The sequence below is a fragment of the Sphaeramia orbicularis genome, chromosome 24 (genome assembly GCF_902148855.1).
Source record: "Sphaeramia orbicularis chromosome 24, fSphaOr1.1, whole genome shotgun sequence".
In the NCBI taxonomy this organism is placed as follows: Eukaryota; Metazoa; Chordata; class Actinopteri; order Kurtiformes; family Apogonidae; genus Sphaeramia; species Sphaeramia orbicularis.
The window spans coordinates 38,334,527-38,350,555 of NC_043979.1; the positions used below are offsets into that span (position 1 = coordinate 38,334,527).

General features: G+C 33.8%; 1 protein-coding gene across 1 annotated transcript in view; it reads left to right on the forward strand.

Annotated features, from left to right (window-relative positions):
* Nucleotides 1–660: 660 nt before the first annotated feature.
* adgb (androglobin) overlaps nt 661–16,029 on the forward strand; it is a 126,424-nt gene continuing 111,055 nt past the window's right edge. The window contains exons 1-4 of the mRNA XM_030128232.1: nt 661–724; nt 8,975–9,188; nt 11,058–11,229; nt 13,535–13,627. Coding sequence (XP_029984092.1) covers nt 661–724; nt 8,975–9,188; nt 11,058–11,229; nt 13,535–13,627 — 543 coding nt within the window. The remainder of the gene's footprint in view (nt 725–8,974; nt 9,189–11,057; nt 11,230–13,534; nt 13,628–16,029) is intronic.

Here is a 16,029-nt window from a genome sequence, read left to right on the forward strand (position 1 = left end):
ATTTTACTTTTGCCAATTTATGATTAATGGTTTTTTTAATATTACAGGTGAATGAAATGGCTTCGACTAGAAGATCTTGCAAAAATAAGCCTGACGTATTCTGCTACATCTGCAGTGAATACACCATGGTACCTAACAGGAATCAAGTCACAAGTTTCATAAAGTGTGCTTACCAATCTTATTTTGGTATTAATTACTATATTTTGTGAGAAGATCAAATTTTTCAAAATCAAATTAGCAAAAAAAAACCTGACCTGATTGAGAAAAACAGATGTCATTTTTGGATTTAGCGGTGCAGCAAAATGGTCCTAATTCAGTTGAAAAAACCTAGACAATTTGCAAAAAACATGTTTTTGTAACCCAGTGTTATGCTTTCGTGGGACCCAGTGTTTGTGGGGGGGCCCATAGAGCAGTGCAGGGGGCCTGGTGGATGTAGAAGTTGTTAAAATTTCGTGTAGAAGAGAGGTGTAGAAGTCGGGTATTGAACGGCGAAAGGATCTTAAGTTTCAGTTTTGTTTTCACACGACAGTAAGTGACGTTAGTCATAGACCACACCCCCATGTACAACCCCCCCATCCCCACCCCGTGCTACGACAGATGGAGAAGATAGGAAACGGCAATTTATGTAGGGTCCACAATGAGTATGCTTTCATGGGGGCCATGATTGGTAGCAGCGCACCTGGTTGGGCCTATGTCCTGCCTCCTCGCCGCAACAACTGCAGATGTGCTAAATATAGATGCAAAATCAGCCAACGCAATCAGTTTCAGGTTTGGTAAATCGCATTGCACGCGCTAAATAAATATTTGCATTTACTCCTCCCAATAATTTTTCGCGTTCTAGCAGAAACGACCATATTGCATATTCATCAAGGGAAACACGCTAAATGGGTTGCGCGAGCTATTTTGCTCATTTGAGAGGCGCAACCCTCGACGCGCCCGGTTAGTAGATAAGCCTCAAAGTGTTTTTGCGTGCACGGTGAAGTTTGCGCATGTTTTTACACGCGCAAACCTTTTAGTAAATCAGGCCCTTTGACTTAGATGCTTACAATGACACAGATGGATAAAACAATGTTTCAGCAAAAACTCTAATGAAAAATCCTAAAAAAAAAAAAAATCCCACTAGTTTGATAATGTCAAAATGATTTACAGTATGTTTTAATGGTGGTTTGTGTGTTTATACAAATAATGAAAAACAAGATGGAAAACTGCAATCTTATCTTGTATAGGGATTTGAATTTGTTGTGCAATTGGATATGAAGGATTTATTTAAAATGGAAATGAGATTGAGACGTGTGATAATACTTAAAATTTACAGTAACTAAAAAAAATAAACATTTTAACATTTGTGTGTTGTCTACTAGTTATGAGCTCTTCATAAGTCTAATTAGTGAAGTATACTTAATATCTTAATATTGAAATGTACATAGTGCTGTTGTCGCCCACATGTTTTACTTCTTTAACAGTTTATTTAATTACAGGGTGGGGAAGCAAAATTTACAATGAACATTTAGTTGTTTTTTCTCAGCAGGGACTACGTCATTTGTTTTGAAACCAAACATATACTGATGTCATAATCATACCTAACACTATTATCCATACCTTTTCAGAAACTTTTGCCCATATGAGTAATCAGGAAAGCAAACGTCAAAGAGTGTGTGATTTGCTGAATGCACTCGTCACACCAAAGGAGATTTCAAAAATAGTTGGAGTGTCCATAAAGACTGTTTATAATGGAAAGAAGAGAATGACTATGAGCAAAACTATTACGAGAAAGTCTGGAAGATACTATTAAAGAAGAATGGGAGAAGTTGTCACCCCAATATTTGAGGAACACTTGCGCAAGTTTCAGGAAGCGTGTGAAGGCAGTTACTGAGAAAGAAGGAGGACACATAGAATAAAAACATTTTCTATTATGTCAATTTTCTTGTGGCAAATAAATTCTCATGACTTTCAATAAACTAATCGGTCATACACTGTCTTTCAATCCCTGCCTCAAAATATTGTAAATTTTGCTTCCCCACCCTGTAATCAAAAGATGTTACTGAATAATGTATGGATGTTGAATGCAGTATTTGGCTAAATGCAGTATATAAATCCATGTATCATTCGTTCTTTTCATATTCAACTGAGAATCCACAATCGGAAAATTAAAAAATGACTCAGTATTTTATTATTTATGTACAAATCAAAAATCAAAAAATGAGTCGTTTTTCATTCTTTTGATTGGACGCACAAATGAAAAACTGGAAATAAGCAAATGGACCAAATATCAGGTTTCATGTTGATATTTTTGATATCCAATTTGGTATGACCCGTAAGGTAGTGACTTTTTCGTAAGTTACGCAAATTGACTTCTGCTTGGATTGGCTACCATGGCCGCACTGTATTAGACAAAACAACAATACCTAGAAGATCCCGCCCATTTTTTCAGTTGTCATGTCGTCCTCCTTGAGAGTAACGTGTTTGCTGCCTCTGAGTAACGCAAAATTCTCCATTATCGCAGAATGCATTAGGCAGAATACTAGCAAACCCACGATTGTCCAACTCAGCATAAGAAGAAGTCCATAACTTCCGGGTCATACCAAATCGGATATCAAAAATGTCAACATGAAAATTGACATTTGGTCCATTTGCTTATTTCCAATTTTTAATTTGTGCGTACAATCGAAAGAATGAAAAACAACTGATTTTTTTATTTGTACATGAATAATGAAATAACCAGTCATTTTTTCATTTTCCGATAGTGGATTCTTAATTGAATATGAAAAGAACGAATGATACACCTATTTATATATATGTTTTGTTTCCACATCCATATATGGGTCCGATCAAGCGGTAACATGTTGATGCATTTTGTGTTCAACAGTCGCTAATCACTTTTCCATTGACCCTCAAATTGTACGAATACAACTTGCGCATAAAAATTTGCCTAATGGAAAAATGACAATTTCAAAACTCGTTTTTCTGGCAAGAGGTGGTTTTTCGGGCGTAGCGCAAATGGTATATCACGCAAAACTGCAATGGAAAGATGGTTTTCTGCAACTAGAGTCTCATGAATTTAAAAAAAAATGGATGTTGACGGATGTTACAACAAGCAAAGAAGAAGAGTTTTAAAAGAAACCTGGTGCAGTATGTGTAGACACCGGGAAACTGAATCATTTTTTTAATATAGTACGAGATAGACGGGTGATATATAAAAATAATAATGAATATATATGTAAATCAATACGATATTTACATTCATCGCCATGTTTATGCAATGACTTCTCGTGTCATCTCGCAATAATAAATAAAATCATCACATTTGTGATTTAATGGAAAAACCGACATTACGCACTTCTGTTTTTTCGACATCTAGAAAATATCGGTAAAGTTTTGCGCAAATGTCCAATGGAAAAGTGACTTCATTCATGTAAGCAGAGCAACTTATATGCATGTATTATACATATTTGAAAAGGTATTAATAAGCACTTTGGGGAGATAAAATTTTTAGGCGAAAAATGTCAAATTACTGCTTGGAAACGTAGACTGGAAACGAACATCAATTTTTTTAAGCTTTTCGTAAACATTCAAAGCATATGGTTCTCAACAGAAATTGATATAAAGTAGGACAAAACCTTTTAGATATTACGTTCAACTATGCTGAAAATAAATTTTGGAGTAAAATATTGAAAAGTCTCTGTTTTATTGGCATGAGAATGTGGTAATGTGGATAGGTTGCTATAGTAACATGTGGACGACTCTTTACCATTATATGGATCACCCAAAATGTTGACTTATTTTTTAAAACGATCCAGATATAATCACAATGATTTATTTAATGTATTTAATACTAACAGTGTTATTTGCAACTTGTGGTCCATACTGACATAGGTAAATTACAAATAAAGACTAATTTCTCGGTAACAGTTCAGATAGTCTTTTTAAATGTGACCAGTGTATTAATTCACAAACTTAATCATTCAGAATTTTAATTTCTCAAAGTAATAGTAACAGACAGTCTTTTGCATGTGTTTTTGTTAATTTAATGCAGTCAAGCAGAAGGTGCAGAACTTGTCCTGAACTGTGTAAGTGGTATTTTAAAAAGGATAACAGTTCCATAAACTAGAGATATTTAGCTACAAAAATGAGTCCACTTGATAAATGATGTGTGCAAATGTACTTTTTCATGTTGATGTTCACTTTCGCTTGATCGGACCCATGAATTAATTGTTTTTCCTGGCATATTACATTAAGCTGGGGTCATTCTCTGATTATGGACGTTTCCTCTGAGCACAATTTACAACAAAACTGGCACAGCTAATAGTCAACCTATGTAATCGGATTAGTCAAGTGATGGGTTTTACTCAAAATTAGGTGTCGTGAACTGTTTGCATAGAAGAGGAACAACAATCTGTTGGACTTAAGTGGGGTAAAATGTGTGCATGTGGGTGCTTCTATGAAACTGGGTTCATTTTGGTACCTGGTACTTTGCCAGCTTTTTAGACCCAATAATAAAAGAGAAATTTAGACATATTTCTTCCCAGATGTGCCTAATTATGACCTCAGATAAATGCAAAAAGAATCATACTGTTGTTCTGAGCCATCCTAAAATTAATGAATTTTTAATCAAATATTGGGGCCAAAAATAGGACCAAAATTGGGATATGAAAAGCTACTTAGGTGATCTGGAAAACATGGCTTTAAATGGTCTTACACAGCACTATAAATAAAGACACTGTATTAACTTTGTCGATCCTAGTGGTTTTTCTAATTCCAGACATGCAGCTTTTTCATAAATCGGCAGGTTCCAGATTCCAGGTTTTGTGTGTAACCCATCGTGTCCACTCGCGTTACATGCAGAACCTGCTCATTTAAACACAAAGAAATCGTGAGTGATTTTGCAACAGCGGTCATTTTTGTAAAACACTCTGCCTTGCATAATTAGTTAAATTCCAAAAATGTACCTGTGAGAGAATAAAAAGATATTCCAAAAAAAATAGTGGCGCATAATTTTTGTGTCCTTTTTACTGTTACATGCGGATTTTTGTATAAAAATAACATAAAAATGTTTCATCTGAATTTTTTTTTTTTTTTTAGTTAGTTCAATTCCCAAAATGTACCTGTGAGAGAATAAAAAGATTTTCAAAAAATTAGTGGCGCATAATTTTCGTGTCCTTTTTACTGTGTTACATGCGGATTTTTGTATAGAAATAATATAAAAATGTTTCATCTGATTTTTTTTTTTTTTTTAGTTAGTTCAATTCCCAAAATGTACCTGTGAGAGAATAAAAAGATATTCAAAAAAATAGTGGCGCATAATTTTCGTGTCCTTTTTACTGTGTTACATGCGGATTTTTGTATAAAAATAATATAAAAATGTTTCATCTGAATTTTTTTTTTAGTTCAATTCCCAAAATGTACCTGTGAGAGAATAAAAGATATTCAAAAAAATAGTGGCGCATAATTTTCGTGTCCTTTTTACTGTGTTACATGCGGATTTTTGTATAAAAATAATATAAAAATGTTTCATCTGAATTTTTTTTTTAGTTCAATTCCCAAAATGTACCTGTGAGAGAATAAAAAGATATTTCAAAAAAAATAGTAGCGCATAATTTTCATGTCCTTTTTACCGTGTTACATGCTGATTTTTGTATAAAAATAATATAAAAATGTTTCATCTGAAATTTTTTTTTTAATCTCAGTAAACATTTATTTTTTAAAATAGACCCAAAGTGCTTCCAAACTTGCTTCATAACATTTGTCTACATCTGGTTTGCATTTTTAGCCTCCATGTCTGGTTTTTAGGGACCAGTTTCATAGAAGCACCCATGTGGAAACTGCTGCTTCAAACAGACTATGGATAAAGCTGTAAGTGTGAGTAAGTACAACTGAAGCTGTGTGTGTGTAAGAGAAGAGAAGCAGAACCATGTGACTCCACTCAAGAAGCACAGTGTGATAGTCATCAGACATTTAGCTCCAAACACTGCAGCCTGTGCTCTTCTACACCTAATTGTTCCTAGGCAGGAATGTAGGGGAAGTGTGTCAGTTGTGTTCTGCACAAACATTTCCCATTCAGTGCCTGTGCTGTAATACACAATCTTCATTGAAGCATTTTAGCATGTGTTTTAGCGGAAGTTTGAACCATGAAATCATATAAATTTGCTGTAAACATCCTCCTTAATAGTGATGGAACTTTTGGATCTTTGAAGGGAGCCGTTCACTGAAAAGAGCCGTTCAACAGACTGGCTCTTTTATGTTTTTTGCATTCTTTTGAAACACAAATGTTTTAATGACTAAATAGGCTACACGTGATGATTGACATTACATTTTAAAGGTGTTTAATTGGTGCAGCAGTAAATATTGTCTTACCGTAAAAAAGAATATTCAGTTCAAATGTGTGGCCTAAATCCAAGACATGAGAGGTGACATTAGGCAAATGCTGGAATTTGACCAAAAACATCACGGTACATTATGTGGACTAGTCTGTAGCCTAAAAATGAAGAAGAAAATAAAACATTTTCTTATAAAATAACATTTTATTCTCCTCAAAACAAGAACAATAAATGTGTGTAAACATATGGAAAAAATTGCACAAAACACAACAGTGATTAATCACTGCAATTACAGTACTTAAATACCTAAAAAACTGTAGTGCAAATAAAATACTTCAAGTAACATTGCAAAATACCTGATATCTCTAATGTAAATATCAAAATGATACCACATCAGAAGTTTTCTCACTTCTACTCAGTATATAAAGCCAGTGCCCCCCCAGTGACGCTAAACTGACAGGCAATCAGACACTCCTCCTTAACCCTTTCATGCACAGTGGTCACTACAGTGGACAGTTATTCTACAGCTGTTCTCTTGTATAATCGTGGGTTTTGTTGTTTTAGTTCCATATCAGCCAACATAGTGGACTCTTATGCATCATCCCAGACTCTGACATTCATACCATTACTGTAACTTTCCTGTTCATTTATCTAAATCAATTGTTAATTGTTATTAGACTGTAATTTTTTTTTATTTTTTTTTAAACAAAAATGTTGTTTTTGGTTTTTTTGCATATTATCTGAATGAGCAATTTTTTAAAATGGAATGACAGCATTTTTTTAAGTAAAACTGTCAAACCTTTGTCCCCTACAGAGGACCGAAATGCATTGCTGGGTCTCAGGAGGTTAAAAATGCTTTTATTTCATAGTTTTCACATAGTATGTCAGTAAATGCATGTTTCTGAGCTTCAAAAACTAAACGCATGCTGTCCAGCTGAGTAGACATTTTTGTAACTCCATGAAAAATGGGTGCATTTAAAAAAAAAAAAAAAAAAAAAAAAAAAAAAAAAATCAATCACATTGTTTTTTTCATGCCTAAAGAGGAATAAAAACACCCAGGAAAAAAATTTTGATTAAGGTTCTCATAATTCATGCATGAAAGGGTTAAATGTGACTTCTATCTGTCTTGAGTATGAACTGAATGCGACCCTAAAGTGACCCGCGTGCGCAAAAGAGGCTCAGACATAAATAGGAATGAGGAAATACGACATATCACGTGACATATCTGGAAGGCTGCGCCATTTTGAACTTACAAGCTATTGATTGCTATAGGCAACCATGGGGGGGGGGGGTGAACATGACAAATTCATGGGGCCCAGTGTTTGTGGGGGGCCCGTAGAGCAGTGCAGGGGACCTAGTGGATATAGAAGTTGTTAAAATTTTGTGTAAGATCTGCTGTAGAAGAGAGGTGTAGAAGTCGGGTATCGAATGGTGAAAGGATCTTAAGTTTCGTTTTTGTTTTCACGCTAGAGTAAGTGACGTTATTCATAGACCGCACCCCCATGTACAACCCCCCCATCCTCACCCTGTATATTCATGGGTTTTGTTGTTTTAGTTCCATATCAGCCAACATAGTGGACTCTTATGCATCATACCAAACACTGCAATTCATACAATTACTGTAATTACGCAGCTCTTGATAAACCTGATCTGCAGAAACATGTTTTAGTGTATATCAATTGCTAATTGTTATTAGACTGTAATTAGCAGTTTTCTGAAAAAATGTTTTGTTTTGTTTTTTTTCGCATATCCTCCTGAGACCCAGCAATGCATTTTGTCCTCTATAGGGGACAAAAGTTTGACAGTTTAACTTAAATGCTGTCCATTGCAAAGGACATTCCATTAAAAAAATCAATAAATAAATAAAAATAATTTTTAAAACGTATGTTTATGTTTAAAAAAATTATATTATGCAGATTCCAATAAGGACAATTTTTTAGTGTAAAAAAGCTAAAACTGACAATTTCCTGGGTCTCAGGAGGGTATTATCTTCATGAAATGAGTAATAACTAATATTAAAGTTTGATAAAAATGTGAGGAAACATTAGCAATTTAGCAAATAGCAGCATTAAAAAATGTTTTTATTTAATAGTTTTCACACAGTATATCACTTTCTGATGATGTGTTTTAAATACATGTTTCTCTGCTTCAAAAACTAAACGCATGGTGTCCAGCTGAGTGGACATTTTTGTAACTCCATGAAAAATAGATTCATAAAAAAAATTTCAGTTGCATTGTTTTTTTCATGCCTAAAGAGGAATAAAAACGCTCAAGAAATAAATATTGACTAAGGTTCTCATAATTCATGCATGAAAGGGTTAAAAATAAATAAATAAATAAAAAAATAAAAAAATTCATGGCTCTTTACAAAGACTCGCTTCCCATCATTCGTTTCAAAGAGCCGTTCAAAAGATTCGACTCGTTCGTGAATGTCACATCACTACTCCTTATGCCAGTGTCTACTTCTTTTGTCTGTTGATTTTGCTGCACTAAGAAAATACATCCTAAAAGAGTATATTTTATAATAAAGACTGTAAAAAAAATAAATAAATAAATAAAGTGTGTTTTGATAATACTGATATGCAGTCTATTAGTTTGTGTGTTAATTCTTAGGCAGGAAATGTAAAGGATTATCTGTGCATCCCACGTCATAGCAACAGCTGATGCTGCAGCGGAAGACCCAGCCCACATCCAGGCTCTGTTGCCTGGCAACGCCAAAACTTTGAACAACCGAGAAAGCTCCAAACAAACGCACCTCTTCCAGGCTTCTTCACTTGTTCCTGTCTTGGTAACATCAAATGCAATGTCCAAGGCACAGGCAAAGAAAATGGAGTCCTCTTCTAGCAAAGTCTCCTTATCCAAACGGCACCCAGAGTGAGTTTGTCCTAAAGTCTGGAACGTTAATGTCATAGTTAGCAACATTAGCATCAGCTAGCGTTAGCATGTGATAAGCGAGCACTGTGAAGAAAGCATCACAGAAATGTGTTCTGTTTGGTGTTAGATTAATTCTGTTACTGAGCTGGATAATTGGGTTAAGAAATGTCAAAGCAAAAGTAAAGAAAAAGTCAAATATGCAGCATGTATATACACTGGTACTCATATAGTGGAATACTTTTGTTTTCAGACACTACTTTTTAAAAATTATTTATTTATAGAACATTTTGAACATTTTAGACAGAAGAGACATTACCTTTTTTGTCAGTATATAATTGAGGAACTGGAATATAATTGAGGTCCATGAGATATATCTTGCATAGATTTTTATGAAAAGTAAAAAAAAAAAAAAAAAAAAATGTCTTTACAAATTCCATAATTATTTAATTATGGAAACAATCACTTATTAACAAAATGACTAGATCTACTAAAATGTCAACTACCTAAATTTAATAAAAACACCTTCTAATTACCTAAACACTAATAAAATTAGCTAGTTCAAAACATGTTTTAATTGTGTTCTTTTTATTAAGTTGAGATAATAATGACAGATATTTCTTTTTTGGCAATATATCAAATTTTATATGGAAAAAAAGTCAAATATGCAGCATGTTTTTATTTTTATTTTTTTTAATTTTTATTTCCAACTTTATTCAATTCAACTTTATTTATAGAGCACATTTCATGCACAAGGCATGCACTGTCGCCCCACGACCACTCCGCTCGTCTGGGGAACGTAGTCTGGTGGTCCCCAGACCTTGTACAAGACAATCCAGGCTCTTTTCATGGGTCGTTCCATGTTGGTGGAACGCTCTACCAAGTGCTACAAGAACAGAGTCATCCCTGCCTATCTTCAAGAAGCTCCTGAAGACCCAGCTCTTCCGAGAGCACCTCCTGTCCTAGCACTTTCAAACATTCCATTTTAAATATTCTAATAAGGTTTTTCCCAGGACAACCACAGATTCTTTCACGATTATCTCTGGACCTGCTGCGGTGGTCCGGCCTCTTCCCTGCCCTCATCATCACCACTCACTTATCCTCAACCGCCTCCATGTGTCTCCCCCTACTCCCCCCTTCTCCCCCTCTCCCCCAGTCCCTATCTCTATCGCTCTCTCTTTTTCCCCTTCTCTACTCTCTCTCTTTAACCCCAACTGGTCAAGGCAGACGGCCATCCTCCAGGAGTCTGGGTCTGCTCGAGGTTTCTGCTGTTAAAGGGAAGTTTTTCCTCGCCACTGTCACCAGTCACAAGTGTTTGCTCCTGGAGGATTCTGTTGGGTTTCTGTAGAATTGACTTAGAGTCTGGTTCTGACCAACTCTATATATAAAATGTCAAGAGATAACTTTCTTGTGATCTGGCGCTATATAAATAAAATTTGATTGATTGAGTGATTTAATTGGTTTTCCCCTGTAAGTCGCTTTGGAAAAAAGCGTCTGCCAAATGCGTAAACATAAACATAAACATAAACAAGGCAGACTCAATGTGCTTCACAACAGGTTAAAAAAAAACAACAAAAAACAGAGCTTTACAGAATTAGTGTGATATGAAAACAAACAACAGTCAAATAAACAGTAGAGGGGAATGGATTAATGTCCTGTTATTGAAAATATATATGTAAATAAAACATAGAGACATTTTGAACAAACATCAAGATGTCAAAAAGTAAAATTATCCCAATATTGGAATAATATCAGTGAAGAATTTGGAAAAATTCTACGTAAAATCTGGATGAAATAGCGTCAGAGGGATATATGTTATGTAAGATCTTGAGATGTATTATTTTAAACATGTAGCATGTGTTATTATTACAGAGGAACATCCCATGTCGCTTCCCTTGAGAGCTTGGGTGCCACATGGAGGTCCAGGTTCCCCATCTGGCCTGAGTGGAACGATGCTGAAGTCAGCAAAGAGAAATGGGACTCAAGTAAAGGAGCTGAAGATGGAAAGTCAACAAATGCTGTAAATATGGAACAGAAACTACTAGTTGCACTCCGGTGTATTTACACTGTCACTCATATAGTTGGAATACTTTTGATTTCAGACGCTACTTTATTTATTTATTTTTTTTACTTAATTTATAGAACATTTTGAACATTTTAGACAGAGGACACATTACTTCTTTTCCTGGGTCAATATATAATTGAGGGACTTTTGAAGTCCATGGGATACATCTTGCATACATTTTTATTAAAAGTGAAAAAATATCTTTACGAATGCCATAATTATTTAAATACGGAAACAATCAGTTATGAATAAAAAATGACTAAATATACTAAAATGTCAACTAAGTAACTGTCCGAATTTAACAACAACCACCTTCTAATTAGCTAAACAATAATAAAATGAGCTTATTCCAATATAGTTTTGATTGTGTTCCTTTTATTAAGTTGAGATATTCATGACAGATATTTCTTTTTTGGCAATGTATCAAATTTTATACGAAAAATTAAATTGTATCTGTGTTTGAGAAATCACTTTTTACTAAGTTACAAAAACACCTCTGAAGGAAGTGTGTTAATTCCAAATCACATGACCTGCTCCACATGATGTCATTTCCTCCTGAAGAAAACACTGGCAAGACTCCAAGGTATGTTCTTTGTCCTCTTTCTTACTTATTTAATATTAAGTAGTGAGTGAGTCAAGTGCGTATTTATCGCACTTTTATGTCAACAGTGTTACTACAATATCTTTATAAATAACTTTCAATTTTACTCAGTTGTATATGTGATATTTAGAAGAATCTTTCTGTCGAAATGCCATATGGTGTTATGGTTATGTTGATTTTAGGCCTGAAAACAGCAAAAAAAATATCAACTAAACCTGTCATTGTTACCCTGTAAAGTGAACTGAAAAAGTCCCTTAATTATATATTCACCCTATCACCTTTGACCAGGTGCAGTGATTACATACTGAGCCCCAGTTACACTCTTCTCAGTCATTTCATGAGAACAGGTAAAATTGTATTGCACTGCAAAAATCCAAATCTGACCAAGTGTATTTTTCTCATTTCTGGTCAAAATATCTCATCACACTTAAAATGAGACATAATCACGTAAAGAGTAAGTTTTTAGTGAGATATAAGAACTTATTTTTAGACAATAGATCTTGAAAATCTTAGCTATTTCAAGAAATCTTACCATGATCATTTTCACTTGTTCCATTGGCAGATTTTTTTTCTTAATTCAAGATTTTTTTTGCTTAATTCAAGCAAAAAAATCTGCCAATGGAACAAGTAAAAATGATCTTGGTAAGATTTCTCATCACACTTATATCTCATCACACTTAAAATAAGACAGAATCACCCAAAGAGTAACTTTTCAGTGAGATATAAAAACTTATTTTAAGACAATAGGTCTTGAAAATCTTATTTCAAGCAATCTTACCAAGATAATTTTCACTTCTTCCACTGGCAGATTTTTTTTTTTGCTTAATTCACAATTTTTTTTGCTTAATTGAAGGGAAAAAAAATCGGCCGATGGAAGAAGTGAGAATTATCTTGGTAAGATTGCTTGAAATAAGATTTTCAAGCTCTGTTGTCTAAAAATAAGTTCTCATATCTCACTGAAAAGTTACTCTTTAGGTGATTATGTCTTTTCAAGTGTGATGAGATATTTTGACTAGAAATGAGAAAAATACACTTGGTAAGATTTTGATTTTTTCCAGTGTATCCCAACTTAGCAGCAACACTGTATTTGCCATGAGCCACACACAACACAGACTGCAAAAATCAAAATCTTACCAAGTGTATTTTTCTCATTTCTAGTCAAAATATCTCATCAAACTTAAAAGAAGACAATCACATGAAGAGTAACTTTTCAGTGAGATTTAAGAACTTATTTTAAGACAGTAGATCTTGAAAATCTTATTTCAAGCAATCTTACCAAGATAATTCTCACTTCTTCCATTGGTCGATTTTTTCCCCCTTTAATTAAGCAAAAAAAAAAAAAAAAAGAAAAGTGAATTAAGCAAAAAAAAAAAAAAAAATCTAAAAAAAATTATCTTGGTAAGATTGCTTGAAATAAGATTTTCAAAATCTATTGTCTAAAAAAAAGTTCTTATATCTCACTGAAAAGTTACTCTTTAGGTGATTATGTCTTATTTTAAGTGTGATGAGATATTTTGACTTACTAAAAAGAAAAGTACACTTGGTAAGATGCAGATTTTTGCAGTGCACTGTTCCGTGCATATAATAAATAGCTTGATCAAAACTACTTGAAATATTTGAGATTACGGTGATGTTTTTCTTTTTGTGTATCTGTGTTTTACCTTAATTTGCTTTTGTCTACAGCAATTCTTTGAAAATCCAGAGGGAAAAATCTCCCTCCCTCCATCTTTAAAAGTGCACTCTTGGAAGCGCCCTATGGAGTTTATCGTCACCAAGGTAGCCTTCACATTTCAGTATGATTGATATGTTTCCAATGAGTGTGAAGAGGTCAGTATTTAGCGTAGTACTGTATGATTGATAAGCCATTCAGACAACTCACATTTGAATGTTTAATTGAAGCAACCGGCATTTAGAGTTTGTTTTACGCCCTCTGGGATCATCACTCTCCACAGTGGTCTTTCCATATTGATAGTTGGGAGTGATGAATAAAGCTCTTCGTCCCCCCAGAGCCTACAGGTGGATGCCTTGGGGGAATGGTGGTTCGTTAAAGAGCAGGCAGCGGTGATGCAATTCAGCGGCATGAGGACAGTCGTGGAAAAAATTATTAGACCACCCCTTGTTTTCTTCCGTTCCTTGTTCATTTTAATGCCTGGTACAGCTAAAGGTACATTTGTTCGGACAAATACAATGATAACAACAAAAATATCTATCCATTTTCCATGGTTTTCTTGATAATAACCAAAATCACTTCAGTTCTTACATCAATAGCTATGGCATTCACTGGCAAAAATCAAAATCTTGCCAAGTGTATTTTTCTCATTTCTAGTCAAAATATCTCCTCACACTTAAAATAAGACAAAATCACCTAAAGAGTAAATAGTAACTTTTCAGTGAGATATAAGAAGTTATTTTTAGACAATAGATCTTGAAAATCTTGTTTCAAGAAATCTTACTAAGATAATTTTCACTTGTTCCATTTTTTGCTTGAAAGTAAGCAAAAAAAAAATCTTGAATTAAGCAAAAAAAAAAAAAAAAAAAAAATCCTCCAATGGATCATGTGAAAATTATCTCGGTAAGATTTCTTGAAACAAGATTTTAAAGATCTATTGTCCAAAAATAAGTTCTTATATCTCACTGAAAAGTTACTCTTTAGGTGATTATGTCTTATTTTAAGTCTGATGAGATATTTTGACTAGAAATGAGAAAAATACATTTGGTAAGATTTTGATTTTTTCCAGTGTTGTACTGATAAAAACAGTGCTTTTAGGCATTCCATGTTTTCTTTTCTGTCTGTTTTAGTCACATGATACACACAGGAGTTAGTACTTGATTGGATAACCATTGTTTCTGATGACTTTTGATGGTCTAATAATTATTTCCGCGACAGTATCTGTTGTGACTGTGAATGAATATGAAAATAGTAAAATATCACTCCTTTAAGTTACACTTACATCAATAGTTATGGCATTGTACTGCCAAAACTAGTGCTTGTAGACATTCCATGTTTTCTTTTCTGTCTGTTTTAGTCACATGATACACACAGGAGTTAGTACTGGATTGCATAACCATTGTTCTTGATGACATTTGATGGTCTAATAATTTTTTCCGCGACTGTAGGTAGCTTTTCCTGTCCCAGTTTTGGTTGTACTTTGGGCCCCAGTGTTTAGAGCTTTAATTATGGTAAGAAATAACAGACAATAACTGTGATTTAGAAATGCCTAGCAGTATATATACATACACTACAAACAAAAAGTTAAGGATATTTCTTTCTTTTTTTTGTAATTTTTTTGTCATTTTTGCCGTTTATAAATAAAACTATGCCTGGTCATTAAAAAAATATGTTTCAATTCACACAAAAAAAGTAACAAGCGCTGTGCAAGAATCCCAGCTGAAAAAAATAGCCCAAATATTAAAAATATCCTTAACTTTTTGTTTGTAGTTAATGTGTTTAAATGCATGAAAACCTTGGATGTTTGTGCATATTAGGGAAACACAATCTGCAGTGTGAGTTTATTTTAATGCATTTAAGGTTAACGAGAATGAAAATGTGTTGCTTTTTTTTTTTTTTTTTTTTTTTAATTAAATACACATACAGTCGTGGAAAAAATTATTAGACCACCCTTGTTTTCTTCAATTTCTTATTCATTTTAATGCCTGGTACAACTAAAGGTACATTTGTTTGGACAAATATCATGATAACAACAAAAGTAGCTCATAAGAGTTGAATTTCAGAGCTGATATCTATCCATTTTCATGGTTTTCTTGATAATAACCCAAATCACTTCAGTTCTTACATCAATATCTATGGCATTGTACTGACAAAAACAGCGCTTTTAGGCATTCCATGTTTTCTTTTCTGTCTGTTTTAGTCGCATGATACACACAGGAGTTAATACTGGATTGCATAACCATTGTTCTTGATGACATTTGATGGTCTAATAATTTTTTCCGTAACTGTAGGTGGCTTTTCCTGTCCCAGTTTTGGTTGTACTTTTGGCCCCAATGTTTAGAGCTTTAATTATGATAAGAAATAACAGACAATAACTGTGATTTAGAAATGCCTAGCAGTATATATACATACACTACAAACAAAAAGTTAAGGATATTTCTTTTTTTTTTTTTGTAATTTTTTTGTCATTTTTGCCGTTTATAAATAAAACTATGCCTGGTCATTAAAA